This window comes from Crotalus tigris, unplaced genomic scaffold (assembly GCF_016545835.1).
Source record: "Crotalus tigris isolate CLP2741 ecotype Arizona unplaced genomic scaffold, ASM1654583v1 scf7180000017968.19369539983:2297261, whole genome shotgun sequence".
NCBI lineage: Eukaryota > Metazoa > Chordata > Lepidosauria > Squamata > Viperidae > Crotalus > Crotalus tigris.
Window position 1 is genome coordinate 1,581,749 of NW_024096750.1, and position 26,034 is coordinate 1,607,782.

At 41.5% G+C, this 26,034-nt stretch overlaps 1 protein-coding gene across 1 annotated transcript in view; it reads right to left on the reverse strand.

Moving 5' to 3' along the window:
- PKD2L1 (polycystin 2 like 1, transient receptor potential cation channel) overlaps positions 1–21,280 on the reverse strand; it is a 44,164-nt gene extending 22,884 nt beyond the window's left edge. Inside the window, exons 1-2 of the mRNA XM_039345589.1 lie at positions 20,780–21,280; positions 10,783–10,896 (exon numbers count right to left, since the gene is read on the reverse strand). Of these exons, the coding sequence (XP_039201523.1) occupies positions 10,783–10,896; positions 20,780–21,083 (418 nt within the window). The 5' untranslated portion in view covers positions 21,084–21,280. The remainder of the gene's footprint in view (positions 1–10,782; positions 10,897–20,779) is intronic.
- Positions 21,281–26,034: the final 4,754 nt, after the last annotated feature.

Genomic DNA, 26,034 nt, shown 5'->3' on the forward strand with positions numbered 1-26,034 from the left:
ACTTACGACCAGTTGGGGGTCACGGCATTAAAAAGGTTGAGAACCACTGGATTAGAGGATCTCCGGCACCCCTTCCAATTTGGTTATTCTGTTCTGTTATTCTGTTATTCTTTCCAAAATCACGTGTATCCATCCCATTAAGACCAAGGAAAGTCCCTAATGGTCTTTTATGACTGGTGGACTTCAACTCCCAGAATGCCTGAGCCAACATGGCTCAGCATGGAAACCTCTCCCTTTGCCCTCAGCGTGGCTGGCTCAGGAATTCTGGGAGTTGAAGTCCACCAGTCATAAAAGAGCCAAGGTTGCCTAACCCTGGTCTAGAACAACGAACAAGCAAAACAAGGCAGGTTTTGGAACATTTTCTACAACCCGGGTGCCCTTCAGATGTATGAATATCTGCTTGCAGTCATTTCCAGCCTGGATAGACCTTGCTGAGAAGTTCAGTCACTAGAAGACAGATCGGTTTGAAGAAATGTGACATGGACATAAATCAGTGAATTCTCTGCCTACTTTAATCGCCTCTTAGGATTGATCCACACACATGTCAATATTGTAATAAGATATTGATTCTCATCATTTGCCACATAATATTTTTAAGAGATCCCATCGTATTAAAAGCCTAAAGTAACTCCTAATAGAAAAATGATGAATTGAGACTATTTTCTTGGCATATCTAGACCTGAAATAATTATGAAGAAAAATGAAGTAGTTCTCCCACCCAAAGATGTAGGAAAGAGTTTTGCACTATTCAGAAACATGTGGAAAAAAAATATTTACAGCTACTGAAAATAATTGAGAAGTTGGCATCCAAGTCACCTGTCTTGGTATTCCAGAAGTCAGACATGCCAATACTTCAATTCAAAAAGCACATACCGGTATCTACAACTATTATACTGTAATAGTTAACTGTTAAACCAGGGCTCTTCAAACTTGGCCCTTTTATGACTTGTGGACTTCAACTCCCAGAATTCCTCAGCCAGATATGCTTAGTAGACCAGCGAAATGCTGTGGACATGGTATATTTAGACTTCAGCAAGGCATTTGACAAAGTAGACCACAACCTACTTCTTGGTAAGCAAGAGAAATTTGGGATAGACAACATCACCACCAGGTGGATTTGTAACTGGCTGATAAACCATACTCAGTGAGTCGTCCTTAATGGTACTACATCTACATGAGGGAAGTAAGCAGTGGGGTACCACAAGGTTCTGTCTTAGACCTAATATCTTCAATATCTTCATCAATGACTTAGATGAGGGAATAAAAGGGGAACTCATCACATTTGCAGATGACACTAAGCTGGCAGGAATAGCCAACACCCCAGAAGACAAGATCAGGATCCAGAAAGATCTTGACAGACTTGAACAATGGTCCTATCCAACAAAATGATATATAATGTGGAGAAAAGCAAGGTTTTATACCTGGGTAGGAAAAACCAAAGGTACAAGTATAGATTAGGCAAAACCTGGCTCAAAAACAGTAACTGTGAGAGGGATTTAGTGGACGATCACTTAAACATGAGCCAGCAGTTTGTGGCAGCAGTCAAAAAGCTAATACAATCCTTGGTTGTATAAACAGAGGCAGAGAATCACGTGAAGTATTAGTACCACTTTATAAAGTCTTAGTAAGGCCTCACCCGGACTACTGCATCCAGTTTTTGTCACATTACAAAAAAAATGTTGAGACTTTGAAAAAAAAAGTGCAAAGAAGTGCAACTAAGATGATTAAAGGCCTGGAGACTAGAACATATGAAGAACGGTTGCAGGATTTGGGTATGGCCAGTTTAGAGGAAAGAAGGACTAGAGGGGACATGTTAGCAGTATTCCAGTATTTGAGAGGCTGCCACAAGGAGGAGGGGGTCAATTTATTTTCCAAAGCACCAGGAGGCAAGGCAAGAAAAAAATAGATGGAGACTAGTCAAGGAGAGAAGCAACCTGGAATTAAGGAGAAACTTCCTAACAGTGAGGACAATTAACCAGTGGAACAGCTTGCCTTTAGAAGTTGTGGGTGCTTCATCACGGGAGGTTTTTAAGAAGAGACTGGACAGCCACCTGTCAGAAATGGTATAGGATCTCCTGCTTGAGCAAGGAGCTGGACTAGAAGACCTCCAAGGTCCCTTCCAACTCTATTCTGATTGAAACCCAAAATGCTGCATAGCTTATAGACCAGGGGTAGGCAACCTTGGCTTTTTTATGACTCGTGGACGTCAACCCCCAGAATTCCTGAGTCAGCATGGCTCAGCTTGGAAACCTCTCCCTTTCCCCTCAGCATGGCTGGCTCAGGAATTCTGGGAGTTGAAGTCCACGAGTCATAAAAGAGCCAAGGTTGCCTACCCCTGTTATAGACCATATCTTTCTTTTTATTGCAAAAATCAGGAGCTGAAAATTGAAGAAATCGGGTATTTTTTTTATAGACTATAAGTACCCACAAATTTAAACTAAAAGGAAATAAGCCAGTGAGGCAAACCACTCAATATTCATTTCCCTTGGCCCAGCTGTGCAATGTTGATAAGAGAAGAAAAACATGGTCAGTGATGCACGCACTATATATAAATTTGTAATATTTTTCATCTGGCTCTGCAACTGCATATGACTGAACCTGGATTTTGGCAAAGCTGCTGCTAATAGTAATGGAAGTGTGAACATAACACAGCCAAGGCAGAAAATTCACTTTGGTTGCCTGGGCAATAGGAATGCACACACTATGTACTCCATTATTCATCGTAAGGGTAACGAGAGGGTTATGTTTGTTTTGGTGATATCAGGATTGATGGCTGTGACATCACATTTGCCAGGTGACTCTTGGTAGGGTGAAGAAATGTCATTTAGAAATAAACAGTGCAGTAGTACAAAAGAGATAACAATGACTCTTTCAATAAATCAATGGCCCATACAAATCTGACTTCTGGGATAAATGTCTTATCCATTCAGCAAAAGGGCTATCTTTTGCTTACTCCCCAAGGTGTGATCAGTTGTGATTGGGATCAAAACTTATCACATTCAGGCATATATACCAAGCATTTTCTAAGCGAAAATCAATAGCTGAGTTATCTGGAAAACCTGATGAGCCTCTTACTCAAACAAATGTTCAAAGCTCCTGCTTTGCAGCGAAGAGAACATCACTTCTGTATGAGAAGAATAATTTGAGCCTTTCCCCTGTTACTCATATCTGAGCTCCAGTGTCCTAGGCATGAAATACAGCCTTCTGTGCAGAGAGATCACAGGTGCTTAGTTGAGATTAGGATGAATTTACCCAATACAAATAGCCGTTGTGTCACCACAGAACAAAAATTGGTAAAGAGCTGTATTAAATCTCTCAGAAAGTACAAAAGGAACAACCTTCTATGTTATCTCCCTTTGCACTCTTCCTGTTCTGAGATTTAAAAGGCCACCTTCAGAGCACGGTGAAAAGTTTAGCCTAGGATTCATGAAAGAGATAGTTTGAGGTTCCTAGACAGGCAAACTGGTCCTTCTTTCCATTACAAGAGACATCGTTTGATGAGACAAAGGGGCACAACTAGACATAGGCCTGCTTCTCCCATGATCTAAGTCAATGAACCAAAAAACTCTACTACTGTCTATCTCAGAAAGGTCTTGCCATCTGCCATGCCATGTTTGGTGCTACTTATATACACAAGGTTTTGAACACCACTACAGCCCATGTTTCATTTGGGGGCATCTTTTATGAGCTACGAGAAAATCCTTGGTCCTATTTTACATGAAGAGGAAGAAAAGCTGGTTGGAACAGCACAACTGCAATCTCCGTCTGCTTCTAGATTCTTGGGGCCATTGAGGTAACACCATAAATAAACTGAAGTTGGCAGGGAAGGCAAATAGCTTAAAGTATGTCAGAAAGAGTTTTCTCCTGGAAGGATAGAAAAAAAGAAAGAATACAACAAGGTGCATAAGAGGGAGTAGCAGAAAAGGAAACCAGCCCAATCCAGCCAAAAAGAGAGCTCTAGGTGTTATGGGAAGTGACAAGAAGGAAAGACAGAGAGAGCCCTGATCTTGAAAAGATGACTGCTGGAAATCACACTAGATTGAAAAGCAACAAAAATGAGCATGACAACCTTAAGAGGCCAAGGAATTTGGAAAGGGAGAAGAACCAGGGGGGTTAAAACAGACGTGGTTTTAGTCCACCCATGTAAACACTGTGTTGACTTTTGCTCCAAAATTATCTAAAATCCAGCCCAATTCCCTATCCCAGAAGGGGCAGATTTTTGATTGTTTTACATTTTTAGTGCATTCAAATGTAACAATTAACCACATACAGGTAGCCCTCAACCTACAGCCATTCGTTTAGCAACAGTTCAAGCTGGCATTGAAAAAAATGACTTACAACAGTTCCCCACATTTACAGTTATTGCAGCATCCCCATGGTCATGTAATCTGAATTCAAGCACTTGCAATCAGCATGCATTTACAATGGCTGCTGCATCACAGGGTGGTGGAATCACCATTTGCAACCTTTCCAACTGGCTTCTGACAAGCAAAGTCAATGGGAAAAGAAGGATTCATTTAACAACCATTCTCTTAATAACTGTGGTGATTTGCTGATGAATGAACCATGGCAAAAAAGGGTGAGCATGATTCAAATTAACGACTGCCTTGCTTAGCAGTGGAAATTCTGCTCCCAATTGTGGTTGTAAATTGAGGACTACCTGCATATGAAGTGAGGGAGGAGGAAAAGATATGGGAGATATCCAGTACCTTAGATTAATGTTTTATAATAACCTTAGCAAGTCTAAGACGTTTGGACTTTTGTTCCAGAATTCCCCAATCAGCATGCAATTCTGAGAACTGAAGTCCACACATCTTAAACTTGCCAGTATTGGAAAACATAGCCTTAACCACTCTTAGGGGGAGCCTGGAACCCCCATGGAGCGCATCCCCGGGTGATGGATTGGGGGGCCCTACCCATTATGGCTTTTATGCTGTAATGGTGGGTTGGAGGGAATCAAATACCTCCTGTGGACCAACAGGCCTGGTGAGTGGCAGCTGGGTCCCCAGTATCGACTGAAGGCGGAGACCAAATTGGTTGGAACGGATTCAGAAGAACAGCACACCGTGTGGTGGCAGCCACTTGAACAGCGTGTGCACAGCGGTATAGAAAGCAAAAGGAAGACTACTACACTATATATTTCCCAGGAAAATCATGTTAATGGCGGCAAAACCTAACAATGGCCCCGAGTACGGACGCCCCTTAAATGGTGTAGTAATCAGTGCTCAGTCATTGCAGGATGCAGAAATGGCTGCCCGTCTTCGCAGCATTTATTCTTTATATACAGTTTTACAAGCAGCAAAAGTTTAACATAGCAATAGCATTTCATTGGTTAAACTCCTTACCAATCCTTAAGGATAGAAAGCCAGAGGCCCAAAACAGGGAGCAGTTGGCTGTAACATCTTGTTGGTGTAAGCTAGCTGTTATCAGGCAGGTGAGGTCATTGTACCAGCCTGGGGTACATTCCCACATTGCCATGGTGATGTGTAGGGATGAGATAATGTAGAGAGAAGAGGCACACAGGCATTGGAAGGGCAGTTTGCTGCACACGACCTCTACCTGGCCCCCACCTCTACAAAATGGGGCAGGGGTACTAAGAATCTCCCGGTCTGCTCAGGATCGCCAACATGATCACCAATGTCCGATAACGATATGGCACAAGAAGAAGAAGAAGCCTTAACCAATTATCATGTAGCACTGCTGGAAAGAAATCCTGTGGATGCTTTCTTAGGGAGTAAGTTTGACTCCTTAAGGCCATGTTAGCTGAAGTAGAGGGCATGACTTTGGGGATGAGATAATTGTATCCCTCTCTGACTGCCTTGCCTCAAAAGGTCTATAAAGTAAAGATCTCAGGGTAGAAAGACATAATGCGAAGGGAGAGGGGAAAGGTCTTTTCAAAGGGACACATCCCTGGAGGCCACTCAAAGACCTCCTGGCAGCAGAAATATGCTTAAGAACAGACTTTCAGTAGTGAGGAATTAGACACTGAGAGGTAGGTATTCTGCCTAGACAGAAAAACTTGCTTCTATGTTCAATCTAAGGCAGATAGACAACTCAATAGAAATAATTATAAAACAGATAAATGTTTATTCAGAATAGATACTTGCTTTTACGATGTTACTTCTGTATATTACATCTCTCTGTTCATTTCCATAGGTAAAAGAATGATGCTCTCTTCCATACCATCTTTATAACGGCGCAGGCTCATCGGGTGACATCTAATGGCCCATGCTTCTTTCAGACAAAGACATTCCAATCTGGCTTGTGTCCAGGAAGTCTCCCAATGCCCTTTAGAAACTCCTCCCACTGACCCATCAACAAACCCAGCATTTAACCCAATAACTGCCAGATATTCTAACATACTGATACATGCTCACTAGTTAGGATTACATAGAGCTATACGAGGTTACATAGAGTTATACGATACAGAACAGTAGGTGTATGACCAGCATATTAACTACAAAAACTTCAAAATAACTATAAGGGCCCCAAATTTAAAAAAAAGGGACCAAGAAGTGACCAAAGAAATTGCTCTCTTTTTAACCTAACATCCATTCTGGAGAAGAGTTGAAAGAATGATTAAAGAGAAACTAAGTGAATGCACAGAAGAGTTAGCTTATTAAATGTTGAAAGAAGAGGAATAGAAGGAGAGGTGTATAAATTAAAGAAGCTGGTTGCCAGAAATCATGGGAATTGTGTCAGAAAGGCACAGAATGCATCAAGGCTTATGATAAATGCCCCAAACAGCAATAAATAATAAAATAAAATAATAAAATAAAATAATAAAATAATAAATAAAATAAAATAAAATAAAATAATAATAAAATAAAATAAAATAAAATAAAATAAATAAAATAAAATAAAATAAAATAAAGGAGGAGGAGGAGGGACTTTCGGTATGCCAGAAACTAAATCAAAGGCAAAGAGACTCTAGTTCAGTGGTTCTCAACCTGTGGGTCGGGACCCCATTTGGGGTCGAACGACCATTTCACGGGGGTCGCCAAACAACGCAGTCCGCCATTTTTTCCCCCTTTTCCTTAGCTGTGCTACTCCTTTTATTCTATTGGCTTTTGAAAGCCAATAGAATAGACTCTCTTGAATAGAGTCTAATTCTATTGGCTTTCAAAAGCCAATAGGAATTGTCCAGGCTGTCTCTGCCCTGCTGAGCCCACCAAAAGTCCCATTCTGCAAATGGTGCTGCGCCAGTTGAGTAGCCCTTGACTTACGTCCGGTTGAGGAGTCCTTGACTTACGACCGGTTGGGGGTCGTGGCATTACGAAGGTTGAGAACCAGTGCCAATGTGAGAAAAAGAGTGAATTGATAATGGATGGTGGTGAGAAGGTAACTTGTATTTTATATCTATCTTCTTTCAAAAGGGAAACTAAACCCCTTGTGCCTCTCATTGTTTCACTAGTCTAGTGCAAGAGTGGGCAACTATGGCCCCTTTGCGATCCGTGGACTTCCAGAATTCCTGAACCAGCATAACAGAAAACAAAGGCAAACACTTGTTCATTTAAAAGAAGTCAAGTATCAGTGTATTATAACTTTAAGTGTTGAAAGAACTAGAAGAAGTGATTGCAGGATCACTAGCTTTTTATAGCTGATAATCCCTGGAAGACATTTGGAGAAGTCCCAGAAGACTGGGGAAGAAGAAATGTTGTCTTGATCATCAAAAAGGGGAAGGAGGAGGACCTAGGAAACTGCAAACATGTCAGCTTGATTTTTATCCTTGGCAAAGCAGATGCACAGCATATTCGGGAGCATTTGGAGAAGAATGCAACAAACGACAAAAGCCAACATAGGATTCTCACAAACGAATAAGGTCTTAATAACCTTATCTCCTCCTTCAGTAGAACTATTGGAGTTTATTAGATTGAGGAAATGCTGGGGAAATACTGTGCCTGGGCCTCCTCAAAGTTTTTGACAGAGTGCCTCAGGATATCCTCATCAATAATATGGTGAAATAGGATGTCATGGTTCCGACTAATGGAACACTTCAAAGAACTTCCAGGCATTGTTTATCCTAAAAAGTCTTTAATCATGTAACAGTGTCCATATGGCATGGAGGATGCCAAGATCTGAATTCCCCTCCCCTGAGAACATATTTTGCCAGCATATTTCCCTCCCTTAATTTGCTGTCATAAATCATGTTCTCCAATCAGTTTGAAGGGCAAAGGTTCCCTTCTGTTTCTGTAGCCAGAGGTATTCTTATCTTGACTAATCCCCACATATATTCTTTCTCCTCCCCTCCCAGCATCATCTAAGTTAACTCTAAAAATACCACATAGCTCTGCATATTTTGTCAAAGCAAGAACATCCAATGTTAGCAGCGTTGACATAGGGGCTAGTTCAGTGGTGGCGAACTTATGGCACATGTGCCAGAAGCGGCACTCAGAGCCCTCTCTGTTGGCACACATGCCATCGCCGCCAGCAGCAGGTGCATCAGGCCACCAGTGCCGCCTGGAGCAGCAGCCCCGCCCAGCACAAAGATGAAGCAGCCGACTAGCAAGCTTGAGTGAGGTGGTAGAGCAGAGGTCACCAACCATTGTTGATTGGTGGACTGGAAGAAAAGGGAAGGGGAAGCATTTTATATGCATGCGTGCGTGCATGGGGCCATGAGCACGTGCTGCAAATGGGGGCTAGTGGGGTGGGGCTAGTGCCTGCGTGATACCCACTAGCCCTGCCCTGTTCTTGCATTTGCAGCACCTTGTATCTGCACCCCACGGCACGGCTGTTTTTGTGCCTTGCAGCACGGTGGGCCATTTTTGCACCCCCGATTTTTGTGTGCCAGAGGCGGCACTCAGAGGCACCTCCCTGCCCCCCCCCATGAGGGCACCACAATGCTGATGCTGCCCTGACACTTTGCAATAAATAAGTGGCTTTTGGGTTAGGGTTTGGGCATTCGGTCTCTAAAAGGTTCGCCATTACTGGGCTAGTTGATACAGCTGTTAGATGGCTTTATAACTAATGAGTACTCAGCAAGTACTCATAAATGGTTCCACATCCAATTGAACTGCTTAAATGGAATGCCCCAGAACTCTGCATTTTTATTAATAACCTGGATGAAGGATTTTACAGGATATCAGACTTTCAGATGAACACAAGATTAGGGGAGGTGGCTAACAGTTTGGAAGAGAAAGAGCTTTCAGAAAAACTAAATGAGTGGACCAAATGCTGGAAAACGAAATATGGATCCCTGCAACTGGGGAGAAAAAAACTGAATGCACAAGAATAAAATGTGGAAATCTGGAATAGCAGAAGGACATGTGAACAAGATCTGGGTGATCTTGGCAATCCATCAAATGTGAGCCAATAGTATGTTGCAGCTGCTAAAAAGGCAAATATTATACAGTATTAAGATGTATTGATAACAGCATAGAGCAGGGGTGTCAAACTCACGTCATGTGATGTGTCGCGACGTATTGCGACTTTTTTTCCATTGCTGGCAAAGGGGTGGGCCCGGTTTTGGCATGACACATCCGGCCCGTGGGCCAGCAGTTTGACATCCCTGGCATAGAATCTAGATTAGAAGCATTTTCCCATTCTCTTCTGCTTTGATAAGATCTCTCTTGGAATAGTGTCAAATACTGGAAAGTGCAACCTCTAAGACAAACTGGAGCAAATGCAAAACAGGGTGAGCATAATAGTGAGGGGACTGGAAAGTGTGTCCTATGAGAAATGGTTAAAGGAACTCAATATATTTAGCCTACAGAAGAAAGAATTGAGAATAGATATGATAACAGTATTCAGGTATATAAAGGTTTGTCATATCAAGAAGGGTGTGGGTGTTTTCTCTGTCATCCTGGAAGAAAGGACAAGAAGCAAAAGATTGAAATTTCAGGAAAGTCAATCCAGGTTAGATATTAGGACCAAGCAGTGATACAAGTGGAGTAGTTTATATTTCAAAATGATTGAACGTTGTATTATTCTGTATTATTGTTTATTGTACATTTACTGTTCTATTGTATTCCATAAAAACATTATTTTGCTGTGTATCTAAAGTTTAATAGTAATAAAGTTCCACATAATTTCCTATTAGAAGCTTTTGTGCGACAAGAAAGATGATCATGAATTTTCAAGAAAAAGATGATCATGAATTTTCCTTTACCATCCCTCTGGTTGTCATCTTTAATGTGTTATTGCCTCCAATGTCCTACGCAATCAGGGAAATCACAGGTTGTGTTCACACAACATGTATTATCAGGTCATTTACAAATCTGGTCGATTCATTTGACAACCTGCTAAGTTTGGTTAGTTTTAACTTATTTCCATGTAGTTTTCTTGGACCATTAAGCAAGTGGTTTACCATTGACTTCTTTGGGGAATGTTAAGTGCTGAGAAAAATTATAAATTTGCAGTTTTCATTCGCTGTGATGCCAGTAAGCAGTAAAATATCAAATAATTTGTTTATTTTTTGAAAAAAACGATCCCATGTGAGCTCAGAAAGAGGTGAAAGAGAAGGGTTTTAAAAAGGATAACCAGGAGAACAATAGAAAGTAGGAAAAACTGGTATCAACAATTCAAACAACCGGTTCTCTGCGTGGATGCAGGCCTGGGCCTCCGAGGCCTAGAACAGACTTCCGGAAGTGGCATCCACACACTTCAAGGAGGCCATTCAAGGCCTGGGTGGCCTCCTCCAAGCCTCCCAGGCCTAGAATGGACTTCTGGAAGCAGTGTGCATTCAGCCGGTTCTCCGAACTCAACAAAATTTAGCTACTGGTTCTGCCGAACCGGTGCAACTGGCTGAACCCCACCACTGATCAGCAACTACATATAACTCACACAGACAGATGTCCACTAAGAATACAATATAGACCAGAAGTTCACGCAGTGTAGTCTTCACATAGAGCTCTCGGTTCTCACTGGTATTTTCAGTCAAGGTTGTGCCCCAAAGTCCTGTAAAAAAATAAGGAAAAATGAACAATATGTGGATTTATTCCAACCTCAAGTACATCAAAAATAAATTCAACTGTCTAGTATTTTAAAAAGTGTACTTCTCTGGATTTTGCACTGTAATTCTTCAAAGCAAAATTGTGCCCATAATGTATATATATATATATATTTTAAAAGATGTATACAAAAAAGATACTTAGTAAAAGTAATGTTAAAAAGGATGGTAAAATTTAACAGAATGAATGATATTTATTGACTAAGCTTTACTTTTATGATGATTGTTATTATTATTGACTATAACTGTTTAGTATTATATTAACTACTGTCATTTAATATTTGTACCCGGACGATAGTCTGCTTGCTAAAGCATTGAATTTTTGTTGGGGGGTAAGCCCACTACTGTACCTACCCCTACCCTTACCCCAACCCTATTCCCTAACCCCATCCAATATCCATACTGACCTTATCCCTTCCCTACCTTTATAAAACTCAATAAAACATTTATATATAAAAAAAAGTAATGTTAAAAATAGTATTTGAATTATTTTCTCCTCCCAAAGGCATACATATATATATATATTGAGGAAAATGCAAATGAAAAATGCAAATTATAATTACAAATATTTAATTATTTAATTTTCAAACTTAATGCAAAACCTGAGAACAGGAAAAAATCAACAATTGAGAGATCCTGAAATGGTTATGTGTTTAATAATTTTCCTCTTGGTCACTTCAAACATTAGGAGTTGTGTGACAATTCCTGGAATTGCCATCAAGACTTTCAGGAACTGGCCATTTCTCTGGAGATTACTGTAACAATCTTCCTCTGAATGCTGTGGATTTTACACTTTCAAAAGTAAATAACTTTCAGTCCATTTGGTGAGATATTTTAAAACCATTGTCAACTATCTCCATCATTGGCTCAAGATATGTCCTTATTCCTTCCAGTTGTGTTTATTTCTACACCCCAATTATTCTTTCCTTATTTATTGCTTTACAATGAATATTACTAATTTTAAGGAAAAACTTGGGAGATTGGCTGGAAAAAGGATGTAAAACTGGGAAATGCATGTCATCCGATCTCAACACCTGATTGTAAACATAGGGTTTCAATACTTTAAATATATTTATTCACCTACAATGCCCCCCCCCTCACCGTTTCTCAGGAATTGCTGCTACAATGGTTAAATTAGGAATCGGTTCTGACTGTTTTCTGCAATTAGGGATGCAGGGATAAAAAGGGGTGAGTGGGCAGGTGAGAAGGTATGTAAATATAACAGAGTCTCAGAAGGACATTTAGGAGAGGAGTGGAAACATATAAATATTTAAGGGAACCGTGCCCTGCTTTACTTGTTTGATCTTTTACCTTCAGCTTAGGTCCAAATCAATTCCCCTCTTTCATTTTAGTGACGAAGCGTGAAATTCTCTTTTGAGTTCAAGAAAAGCTGGTTCCTTTGAAACATTGTTCATTTCACTTTTCTTTCATTGCTCACTGCTAATGAACACCATTAAGGCTTAATAGCTTGCCTCTCTAATGATTTGATGTTATTGCTCTTCTCTAAAGCTTCCACCAATTGGTGTGAATTCTTACTTGAAAGTGGAGTAAATGTTCTCACATCAATATCCAAAGGGGTTTCTGTTCTTTTCAGACTTAAGGACACTCAGAACCACAGCTTTGTGATAGATGCTCCCTCCACACCCTCGATCGAAAGCTCTTGTGATGGAAGAACATAGGCAATGCGTGCCAGGAAATTGCTAAAAGCTCTTTGGGGTTCCTGTTCCTGGTTCAAAAAGTTACTCTCTTTTTTTTTTAAAAAAAGTGGTAGCACTGATTCCAAACTCAACTTTTAAATGGAAAATGTATAGTTGATTATAAAAAGTAGCCATCTGATAAGGCAACTCGTTTGAAAAATAATTCCTGAGTTTTCCCACTTTGGTTTTATGCTTCTCTCTTTCCACACTTTTTTTTTTATCTGTATGAATAGAGAATGTAAGGGATGGAAGAGAGTTGAAGTTCCTTCACTTCTTAAAGTTATATAGGGAAATTATATAGGGTCTGCAGTCTCAAAATTCAGATTTAATCTAATATGTGTGTTTGTGAGAGAGAGAAGGGGGGGGAGAGAATTTCAGTCAGGGATTCAATGGGAAAATTTAAAAAGTCAAGATGGTGGCTGCCACAGATGACCGTTGTGGAATTGGGTATGTCTAGTTTAATGAAGAGAAGGATGAGGGGGGACGTGATAGCAGTGTTCCAGTATCTCAGGGGCTGCCATAAAGAAGAGGGAGTCAAGCTATTTTCCAAAGCGCCTGAAGGCAGGACAAGAAGCAACGGATGGAAACTAATCAAGGAGAGAAGCAACCTAGAACTAAGGAGAAACTTCCTGACAGTGAGAACAATTAATCAGTGGAACAACTTGCCTCCAGGAGCTGTGAATGCTCCAACACTGGAGGTTTTTAAGAAGAGACTGGACAGCCATTTGTCTGAAACGGTATAGGGTTACTGTCCCTTCCAACTTTATTATTATTATGATTGATCATCGCACAGTCAGCCAGATGTTCAGACTGGATTTGGCATTTTCTCTACCTATCGAGTCCTTGCCAAGGATGATGATGATGATGATGATAACGATGACGATTATAGATCATTGCACAGTCAGCCAGATGTTCAGACTGGATTTGGCATTTTGTCTACCTATCAAGTCCTTACCAAGGACCTGGGATAGGCAGATGTGGATGTTTGATGGTATTAAAGATATTGTCGCAAGATGGAAGCAGTTCCTAGCAAGGCCGCCTTTTGCAATTGACTAATGGCAAATTTGTCAATGCCAATGGTGTTCAAGTGGTGCTCCAGTTGTTTTGGGATTGCACCCAAGGCGCCTATTACTATTGGTACTATTATAGTAATATAATAGTAGTAAAGTTGGAAGGGACCTTGGAGGTCATCTAGTCCAACCCCCTGCTCAGGCAGGAAACCCTACACCATATTATTATTATTATTATTATTATTATTATTGCTACATGCATTGTCCCTGATTCCTGACCCATCTTATCCCTAACCCTATAAAAACCAATAAAACTTTTAAAAAAACATTTAGACAAGAGAAAATACAGTATGTTCAACACAAGGTGCTGTCCTACTGCTGTTGTAATGATATATGTGAATGTCTTTGGGAGACAGGAGGGAGAACCACAACTTGAGTGTAAAGCTACCTCATCCCACTGAAAAGGGGAGAGTATGAGAAGCATTTCAGAAGGGATCCTCCCTAGTTTTCTACATACTGTAGTAAAAGGAAAGGAGAAATATTTTCAGACATACAAGATTTTATTAAATAATCTTACAACTGAGGCAGAGCTAGTACTCCTAGTTATGCTTCTTGTCTGGGTTCCCTTGTGCAGGCCTAATAGTTGTAGACTCATGTTGACAAGACATTTCTGCCTGCCAGCAAGGCCACCTCCAAAGAGAGACATTCATTCTACCCAAAAGTCTGGGTTTCTCTACTATTTTTTCTTGCAGAGATAGTAACCATTGTTACAGAGGCTAGGACTCGCAACCTATTTTGACATGAACCAGGCAGTTCTACAACTCATGAGGAGTTGTTATCTGTACGTGAGCAAAACTCACAAATTGAGCACTATGAACATAGTGAAAGAACGTAAGGATAGAAACTAATCCACAAACAAATTCCAGACTGCATAGATGTCCAGTTGGTCCAGAGCCATCCAGAATAAATCCACCCAGCATAAAAGAACCAGTTTGGTCTAGTGCAGTGGTTCTCAACCTGCGGGTCGGGACCCCATTTGGGGTCGAACAACCATTTCACGGGGGTCGCCAAACAACGCAGTCCGCCATTTTTTTCCCCTTTTCCTTAGCTGTGCTACTCCCTTTTATTCTATTGGCTTTTGAAAGCCAATAGAATAGACTCTCTTGAATAGAGTCTAATTCTATTGGCTTTCAAAAGCCAATAGGAATTGTCCAGGCTGTCTCTGCCCTGCTGAGCCCGCCAAAAGTCCCATTCTGCAAACGGTGCTGCACCAGTTGAGTAGTCCTTGACTTACGACCGGTTGAGTAGTCCTCGACTTACGACCGGTTGGGGGTCGTGGCATTAAAAAGGTTGAGAACCACTGGTCTAGTGGTTAAGGAACCAAGAGTCCATGGTTTCTAGTCCCGCCCTAGTCATGAAAGCCAGTTCGGTGACCTTGGGCCAGTCCCTCTCTCTTAGCCCAGCTCACGCACAGGATTGTTGTTGTGGGGAAAATAAGAAGAAGGAGTATAAGATATGTTTGCCACCTTGTGTTGCTTATTTAGGATACAAATAAAATAAATCAATCAAACGCCTGGTTTTACCAATTTTATTTGTTTATTAAACTTATATGCTATCCCTCTCACTGTCAGATGACTCTTGTGGTGAAAAAGATGTGATTTATTTGAAAGATTCCCTGTCTTTAAGTGAAAGAGATGCAATTCCTACGGAACCCAGGAGGCAACTGGACTTTCTTGTTTTTCTTTGAAAACGTTTGGTTTCTCATCCAAGAAACTTCTTCAGCTCTGACTGGATGGTGGAGAATGGAAGCATTTATAGGCCTGGCAGACAGCTGGTCATTTGCATTCTTTCAGAGCAGACATGTCAAACTCACGACGTCACGTGACGTCGTGAGACGTATTGGGACAGTTTTGCCATTGCTGGCAATGGGGTGGGCGCCGCTTCCGGATGACGCATCCGGCCTGTGGGCCGGCAGTTTGACACCCCTGTTTTAGAGAGTTGTTGGGGCCATATGGAGGTCGTTGGGGCCATATGGAGGTTTTGTTTTCAAAGAAAAACAAGAAAGTCCAGTTGTCTCCTGAAGAAGCACCTTTGGGACAACCATGACTTAGATCAAGGCTTTCAACCAGTGGTACGGGTACCACCTGTGGTACATTGGCACCTGGCAGGTGGTATGTGACCATCCTAGAAAAGTGGTAGCGGGAGAGGGGAATGAGCTGAACCAGTGGCAGAACCACACAAGCCTGAGCAAGAGATGGCTGGAGCTGCAAGGCTGTCAGGGCTCAGCGGAAGTGCCAGGATCAGTGCTTTCTTGGGGCTGTCAGGGCTCAGTGGAAGCACCAGGATCAGCGCCAGGCTCCAGCTGGAGCTCGGCACTGATCCTGGTGCTTCTGCTGAACCCAGAAGAAGCACCAATCAGCTGGAATGTTGCAGCATCTCCATTGTCTTGTGATTTACATTCAGATGCTTGGCAACTGATTCATATTTATGACGGTCCCAGGGTCATGTGAAGTGACCAAAACCTGTTGCAACCACCCAGCAGATGGGGGGGAATAAAAACCAAACACTCCCCACCCCACCCCCACTGCCAATCCTCAAAAGAAATGCTCACAACAATGAAAACCTCGGACAGGAGGAAGAGCGCCGATGGGTGGGTAGGCAGGTGTCTTGCTCAGCTGTGGCTTGGAGGGCACTTTTTTCAGTGCCACTGTAACTTTGAACAGTCACTAAGCAAACTGTTGTAAGTCGAGGACTACCTGTACTTTATCACTTTTTTCCTTTTTTTTTGGTCATCGAGTATTTGACACCTTGCTAGGCGACTGGTGGTACTCGGATATTGCCATATCCTAAAAGTGGTACAATGGGTGAAAAGGTTGAAAAGCCCTGACTTAGATGACTGAAAATCTCCATAGACATTTAGTTATGCATTTTGGGATGAACACCCTTCAAATGATCTGGAAGTATGAACAGATTTCCAGAAAACATTGCAGACTGCCAGAACAGGGTAGAAAATATCCTGCAGCCAGAAGGCTCCTCACACATTTGCACCACTCAGGTGACCCTGAGGACACAGAAAACCTCCAAATGGCTTCAATGGCTCTCTAAAACAGCGGTTCTCAACCTATGGGTCGCGACCCCATTTGGGATCAATCGACCAGTTCACCGGGGTTGCCAAGCAAGGCTGTCCGCCATTTTTTTCCCCTTTTCCGTCGGGTGCCTTACCTCCCTTGGGCTGGGCCAGCTGGTGGCCCAGCTGGTGGTCGGCCTGCTCCGTCTCTGCCGCTTGCCAGCTATGCCTCGGCCGGCGCAGGGGGCGGCACCACACATGCGCGGCGCTCCTGGGCAGGGAAAGTCCTCGACTTACGACCGGTTGGGTAGTCCTCGACTTACGACCGGTTTAGTCCTCAACTTACGACCGGTTTAGTCCTCGACTTATGACCGGTTGGGGGTCGCGGCATTAAAAAGGTTGAGAACCACTGCTCTAAAAGAATGCAAATGACTAGCTGTCTGCAAGGAATATAAATCCTTCCTTTCCCCACCATCCAGTCAGAGCTGAAGAAGCTTCTTGGATGAGAAACAAAACATCTTCAAAGAAAAACAAAGGAAGTCCAGTTGCCTCGTGAAAAAACACCTTTGGAACAATCATGATCTGGATGACTGAGAATCTCCACAGACAATTCCCGAGGAAGCTAGATTAGAATCAGGGTTGCCTCAAAATTTTGTGGGAGAGGACAGGAGATAGGGTCCTCAAAATACCTGAAAAGATATCACACAGAAAAAGGTCCAGACCTGTTCTCCCTTATTCTAGAGTGCAGAACATGGAGAAAAGGACTCAAGTTATAGGAAGATATAAAGTTCCATAACAAGATATAAAGTTCCATAACAGTGTTAGGGATAGAATCAAGATCATGTGAAGTATTAATACCACTCTACAATGCCTTGGTAAGGCCACACTTGGAGTACTGCATCCAGTTTTGGTCACCACAATGTAAAAAAGATGTTGAGACTCTAGAAAGAGTACAGAGAAGAGCAACAAAGATGATTAGGGGACTGGAGGCTAAAACATATAAGGAACGGTTGCTAGAATTGGGTATGTCTAGTTTAACGAAGAGAAGGACAAGGGAGGACATGATAGCAGTATTCCAATATCTCAGGGGTTGCCATAAAGAAGAGGGAATCAAGCTATTTTCCAAAGCACCTGAAGGCAGGACAAGAAGCAACGGGTGGAAACTAATCAAGGAGAGAAGCAACCTAGAACTAAGGAGAAACTTCCTGACAGTGAGAACAATTAATCAGTGGAACAGCCTGCCTCCAGAAGCAGTAAATGCTCCAACACTGGAAGTTTTTAAGAAGAGACTGGACAGCCATTTGTCCGAAATGGTGTAGGGTTTCCTGCCTGAGCAGGGGGTTGGACTAGATGACCTCCAAGGTCTCTTCCAACTTTACTACTATTACTATTACTAGTGTTGAGTAGAATCAATTACCAGCAAGCTAATTGATTACAGCAGTGGTGGGCTTGAGAAATCTTTCTAATTCTGCTCAATTGTAAAATCATTGGGTGATCTGGAATTTAGGAGGTTACACTCTCTGTTCAGAAAGAATATAAAACTATTCTTTATATCCAGGGCTTTTTTTCTCATAGAACGCCCAGAACGGAGTTCCGGCACCTTTTTTGGATGGAAATTTGTAGGGTAGGCAAAGCATAACATGTGTGAGTTCCAGCACCTTTTTTTTCTTCAAAAAAAGCACTGTTTATATCTATAAACTACAGGTCTTTTCACCTTCTTTCCATCAATTGCTGAAAGCCAGTTTCCTAAGTCATCTTTGAAGAAGTGGGATTCAGACCTTCCGGTTCTGAGTTCTTTTCCTGGGAATTAAGAAAACCGAGGTTCCCAATTGATCTCCATAGCAATCCTGGTATGACAAAGTGTTTTTTGCACTCACAATATTGCCAATCAGTCACTGCATTTATTACCTCATTTGGCAATATTTAATTGCACTTGGTTCTGTGACATGGGGTAACTCGCAGTTAAACATCTTTATTCTTCACAGAATATCGTAACCTTGGACGATACCTTCAGTAGCTGCCACAGAGTTTGGTTTCGGCTAACATTTTCATTAAGGACTTTGGAGAAACAGAGGGGGAAGGAACGCTGATCAAATTTGCAGAGTACATAAAATCGGTGGGTGTAATAAGAATAGTTAATATCCTCCAAACTAGAAACAACATTCAAATAATCTTGAGAGTTGTCATGAAGGGATGAAAATAGGGCAATGAAATTGAACTGAGAATTGCGAAATCCTTCACTTAGGAAAAGCAAAGCAGTGGGCAATGATTCACCATAATATTTATGAAAATGTTATTGGTGTTACAATAAAAAAACAACAACCAGTAAGGCATTTTTAAAGTATAAACAATCAGGATATGCCTTTTTTTTTAACTAAATACAAGTATGTCGATATACTTAGGCTGCAAAAATCCACTTTTGGTAACATCAATCTAGTATAATTTCCAAATAGTTCCATTCTCTTCTGCATTGGTCAAATTCTACCTTGACTATAGGCGGTTGAGAAACGGAAAGGGAACAGTTCCAGCCTAGTTACCTTCCTCAGCTGACTCATCCAGCCGGCTGGAAGGAAATGTGCCTGGGAGGATATTTTGAGATAACCACAAAGCACCTTAATCGCTCTTTGTTGGCAATGAATGCAACAATGAGTGAAAATGAGACTCTAGAAAGAGTACAGAGAAGAGCAACAAAGAGGATCAGGGGACTGGAGGCTAAAACATATAAGGAACGGTTGCTGGAATTGGGTATGTCTAGTTTAACGAAGAGAAGGACGAGGGGGGACATGATAGCAGTGTTCCAGTATCTCAGGGGCTGCCACAAAGAAGAGGGAGTCAAGCTATTCTCCAAAGCGCCTGAAGGCAGGACAAGAAGTAACAGACAGAAACGAATCAAGGAGAGAAGCAACCTAGAACTGAGGAGAAACTTCCTGACAGTCAGAACAATTAACCAGTGAAACAACCTGCCTCCAGAAGCGGTGAATGCGCCAACACTGGAAGTTTTTAAGAAGAGACTGGACAGCCATTTGTCCGAAATGGTATAGGGTTTCCTGCCTGAGCAGGGGGTTGGACTAGATGACCTCCAAGGTCCCTTCCAACTGTATCATCATCATCATCATCATTATTATTATTACTATTATTGTGGCATCCTCAATAGCTTTAGAGATGTCAGTGTCTTTATTTCAACCAGTTCAAGGATGTCAGCAGCATACTACAGAATATACAAACAAGGCAAGAAGGATAGTTCTTTGAAAAGAAATCAGGCGGAGAAAAATCATTTCACTAAACAGAAGCAAAGATGCAAATCACAGAAACAACGACCTTGGCTCCAGATAGGTCAGCTCTAGAAAAGGATTGAAATTCTCCATGGATTTCATAAAAATAAATCCAATCAATCAAACTCCCTTCTCATGTTTTGAAAGCCACATCTGAACCTTTGCTTCCTTGAGCTACGACAACATTTTGCAAACATTGCTACATTAATTAAGCTAAACAATCAAGCATGCGTGATAAAATCTGCTCCAATTATTCTGTGCACGATACTCATGTTTGGCCCTAGGCTAATTTGCACCTTGGCATATAGCTAGCCACCTTTTGGAGCTCAGGCAAGCAAAGTTGCCACTGATGCCCCCTACCAATTTCAAGGTAACGGTCTCACCTTTGAGGTGACCTTTCCAGCTATAAAGAAGAGGATAGTAACTTCTGTAACCAATAGTTCAAATGTTACTTCCTGTCATTGTGATAATTTTAAAATTTGTAAGTAACACATAGACCAGTGTTTCTCAACCTTGACAATTTTAAGGCATGTGGACTTCAACTCCCAGAATTCCACAGCCAGCGTTGCTGGCTGTGGAATTCTGGGAGTTGAAGTCCACATGCCTTAAAATTGTCAAGGTTGAGAAACACTGACATAGACGGATAGCAAAGCCAGGTTTACTGCACTATAGTAGTAGTCAGTAGTCCGTGTAGAGAAGTTGTATCCTTTCCCCTGCCTCTTGGTGGAGCTATTACAGGTGGTTTTATCTTCTCTGTACTTAATCCCACCCATCACCCCGGTTACCTCGGATGCCTTTGAAGACATAGTAGCAGCATCCTGGGAAGCGGGCTTCCTTCTTCCTTTCTTCCTCGGTAGCCGTTCTGTCCTTTGGGTAGGATAAAGAGCCAGTCACTTTTTCAATATTCTCGTAGGGATTTTCCAAAACGGATTTGGGGTTGTAGATTGCTCTGATTTTCAGCGAGGAGGAGGAAGGGGATCCGTTGTAAACAGGATTGTCCCATGCTTTCTTCCCCAGAGTTTCCAGTTCATGTTCTTCTTGTGCCTGGAAATGGCTCTCAGCTCTGTTGCTTAGGTGAGAAGAGCTCATGATGCTGAATCAAGCAATGGTTTCTTGTAGAAGACCCCAAGGTATCAAGCCGTCAGAAGTATTCGTCTGCTGGGCACTTTGCTCTGGGGCCTCTTTTATATTCAGCCACTGGGTGACAAATAGAGAGTGGAAGCCATTGTTGAGAGCAGCTGTTAACTTCTATTCTTCAGTGGATCCAGCTACACCCAGAGGTGGAACTCTTTCTCTGCAGATAACAGTCATGAGAACCTGCATGGAGAGAGAATCTGGCTGTTAAAATATTGGTTCTTGTGGCTAAATTCTCAGGGAAATTAGAGGCAGGATGTTCATTGGACAGTTTGGGCTGAGACAGTGCTGAGTGACACCTGGCACGTCCCCAAACATTACAGGCGCTCAGTTTTAAATAGAGCTGCACCAAGAGAGCATTTGGGATCCATAAATCAACTTTACATTTGCTTCTCGCAACTAGACTCAGCTGGGCACTTAAGAATCTCTAGATCTAAAATAGCCATTTTTCTCTATGAACTGGTAGCATTTGCTAATTCAGGTAATTTCCTAGTCAGGGTTTTATTATTGCAGTCATGGTGATTATTCAAAAGGACAACATACAAGCCAATGCCAAAGCAAAATGATTGATGGGGGTGGATTTTGTGCTTGGTGCTGTGCAAAGGGTATAGTTCAGGGGTAGGCAACCTTGGTTCTTTTATGACTCGTGGACTTCAACTCCCAGAATTCCTGAGCCAGCCATGCTGAGGGGAAAGGGAGAGGTTTCCAAGCTGAGCCATGCTGGCTCAGGAATTCTGGGAGTTGAAGTCCTCGAGTCATAAAAGAGCCAAGGTTGCCTACCCCTGGTATAGTTGAATTGATCAACCCTGTTTCTCTGTCTATCTGAAGATCCTGCATGGCTTTTATAAAGGAGAAAAAGGAGGATGAGGAGATGCTGATTCTCTGGATGACCCAGAATTCTAGACTTGGAAGCTATCCAGTCCAATCCCCTGTTCCAAGCAGAAATCCAAATTAATTCAGTTATCTTAGAGGGATAATTCTTTAGCCTTTGCTTTACTTCGTCTTGTGAAGAGGAGCTCATCAAATGCTAAATGATCCCACAGTTAAACTGCTTTTGCTGTTAGGCAATTCCTCCTAATATTAAAATCAGAATCTGCCTTTGTGTAACTGAAATTCATTTTTCCAGTATTTCTTAAACTTCTTTCTCTCAGGACTCTTTTTAAAAATTTTGGAGGACCCCAAAAGAGCTTATGTTTATATGGGTTATATTTATTTATATTTACTCATTAAAAATTAAAATTGATGCCTTGCTACTGCTAAAACTTCTCAAGATTGTTTGATGGGATTTTAATATTGTATTATTTTTCAACACAAGCTGGCAAATAATTTTAATTTTGAGGGGTCCTCAGGATCTCGATGGTCTCTTTGTCATTCAATGCATCAAACAGGAAAAGATTTTTGGGGGGGGAGGGGAGAAAAGGCTTAGTATGACAATATAAAATTTGCTCAGGAAAAAATGATTCAGTCACCTTTCCTAAATTTAATCTGTTATTTGTATAATTTTTCATGGACTTCTAAAATGGAACATTTGCCTGTGTGAAGATATGCTGCTAATTTATTCCAGTATATTTCTAGATATAGGGCAATGTAAGATCCCTACCATTTTATGTATGATTAGAAAGTATTTTATCATTTCCCCACCCCATTTCCCCCCCATTTTTGCAATTAAAAAAAGAAAAAGGAATGAAAAATGCTTTATGGTGATATTGGGAAAATTCTGGACTTTTTCTTTCCTTTTTTTTTCCTTTTTCAAATTTGTTCTGTCTGCAACTAGTAGTGTCATTTTCTCCCCACTTGTGATATACTTGGTCTTTACCTCATACTGTAACACATAATAAAACATATTCTGTTGAAGAAGGATGTGTGCCAAGTCTATAAGAAAAACCTGGGGTATGCCCAGTATCTTTCACAGCAAAAGTAAAATTGCTATCTGTAACTGATGGATGAAATTCATGGATAGATTTGCTGAACTGGATGGAAGTTTAGAAAGCTGATCTCAAAACATATCAGGACTGGTTCACAGATATTAAGGTTCCTAAAAATCTGTTTTTAACCATTGGCAACTGAGAAATCCAATCAAAACCAAAAGAGTGGTATGATTCCAAAATGGTATTACTTTGGGAATATGGAGAAGGAAGTAAATCAAATGCCAATCTCTTCTCCCCGCAAGAATGAAGAAGAATCAGGGGCTGCCCCAAAGAAGAGGGAGTCAAGCTATTTTCCAAAGCGCCTGAAGGCAGGACAAGAAGCAACGGATGGAAACTAACCAAGGAGAGAAGCAACCTAGAACTGAGGAGAAATTTCCTGACAGTTAGAACAATTAATCAGTGGAACAACCTGCCTCCAGGGGCTGTGAATGCTCCAACACTGGAGGTTTTTAAGAAGAGACTGGACAGCCATTTGTCTGAAACGGTATAGGGTTACCTGCCTGAGCAGGGGGTGGACTAGATCAGTGGTTCTTAATCTGGGCCATATTGCCCCCCAGGGGGCGATTTCATTTTTCGGGGGGCGATGGAATGAAAAGGGGCGACACGGGGGCGAAGGAACGAAAAGGGGGTGATATGGGGGCAATGGAGCGAGAAGTTTTGGGGACACTTTTGAGACTTTTTCGTACAGTGAATCGCTGTATATCTGCCGTACAAAAACATTAGATCGCTCGCTATTAGTGGTTCGAGTTGTGTTTCCAAATGTTCTTCCAGCTAGCTTCAGCACAGAATGCCGTACACATGTGAATACGCATCGCTTATCATCATGCGCGTTGCACAGCAGCCTCTACCCATACAGTGGCACGCCATTGGCCAGAATATGGGAGATATGGGAAAAAGACTGGAAATAAATTATTTGCATTGATATGTCCTGATGACAGTTTTAAAGAAAACAAAAAAAGTGTTTGCATAAATTGAAGAATTATTTCCTATGTTGTGATTGAGAGGTTATGTTGAGGGAGGGGGCGATGACAACTTCCTCATTGGCTCAAGGGGGCGATTCTTTCAAAAAGGTTAAGAACCACTGGACTAGATGACCTCCAAGGTCCTTTCCAACTTTATTATTATGGATCATCGCGCAGTCAGCCAGATGTTCAGACTGGATTTGGCATTTTGTCTACCTATCGAGTCCTTACCCAGGACCTGGGATAGGCAGATGTGGATGTTTGATGGTATTACAGATATCGTCGCAGGATGGAAGCAGTTCCTAGTAAGGCCGCCTTTTGCAATTGACTAATAGAGAATTTGTCAATGCCAATGGTGTTCAAGTGGTGCTCCAGTTGTTTTGGGATTGCACCCAAGGAGCCTATCACTATTGGTACTACCCTTGCTTGCTTTTGCCACAGTCTTTCTATTTCTATTTGTAGGTCTTTGTATTTTGTTATCTTCTCCAGTTCTTTCTCGTCTATTCTGCTGTCTCCAGGCACTGCCACGTCCACTATCCAGACATTATTATTATTATTATTATTATTATTATTATCATCATCATCATCATCATCATCATCATCATCATCATCCAACCAGGGAGAGCTGCCAGAATGCTTCCAGTTTAACAACCGTCAGTAAGTTTCAATGCCAAGACAAGTGACAGAAAGGAAAAGAAATTCTACAGGTAATGCTTATGTGCATATATTCTTTTTTTCTTTTTCCTTGCATGTAACCACTAGCCTTTCACTGAGGATAGGTTAAGTTAGGGATGTCCATCTGAATGGCTTGCTTGGAATCCTCAGATGCTACTTATGCCTCTGGCTGGCTAAGAGTAATTTTTACCTCAGCAGCCTGCTACTTCCTTACAATAAATCTTCACCAATCTTGCTAAAGAGAATTTGTCCTTGAAAGAAAAAAAAATATTTTCTCTTCAGGCAACTGCCAAAACCCTTATAAGGCTGAACCGTGATCTTCTGAAATTGCTTTCAACAGGACTCCTGTCCGGAGCAGAGGGTTGAACTCAATAATCACATACAATCATAATTTATTATATTAAAAAAAATCCGTTAGGTGGAATACTTCTTTGGGCTCCAGACTTGATATCTGTTACACATATTACATTCCTAAATGGGCTTTTAACAGTTCAGGACTAATCATATGCAGATGCTTCTATAACTGCTCTTTTTAATTCATTTTGGTATTTGGCTTTTCAGTCATGATCCTTCCTTTTGCTCTCAGTCTGTATCGGTCCTGGTTTTACAGTACTTCTTATTGTAAGAATGTATTATATAAATTACCTCTTAATACAGGGGTAGTCAACCTTGGCTCTTTTATGACTCGTGGACTTCAACTCCCAGAATTCCTGAGCCAGCATGGCTCAGCTTGGAAATCTCTCCCTTTCCCCTCAGCATGGCTGGCTCAGGAATTCTGGGAGTTGAAGTCCACGAGTCATAAAAGAGCCAAGGTTGACTACCCGTCTTAATATGTTAACCTAAACAGTAACTAAAAGAGAGGTGAAACTTTGGCTAGCTCTGTCACCGGGCTTTGTGTTAGATCCTTGGCCAGATGCCTATTTTTCCTCTTTTATTCATTGCTAACTGTTCCTGGTTTTCCTCTTTTTATACCTATCTATGGAGATTCTCAGTCATCCAAGTCATAGTTATCCCAAAGATACTTTTTCATGAGACAACTGGACTTTCTTGTTTTTCTTTGAAGACGATTCACTTCTCATCCAAGAAGCTTCTTCAGCTCTGAATGGATGATGGGGAATGGAAAGATTTATACTCCTGCAGACAGCTGTTCATTTGCATTCTTTTAGCGAGTAGTTAAAGCCAAATGTCTTCAAAGAAAAACAAGAAAGTCCAGTTGCCTCATGAAAAAGCATCTTTGGGACTCCTTTTGTACCCTGTGATTTGTCTTATAGCAGTTTTCCAGTAATTGTTTTCCTTTACCTGTTGAAGTTGGGAAGCCAGAAGCTTTGTGAATGACACTTG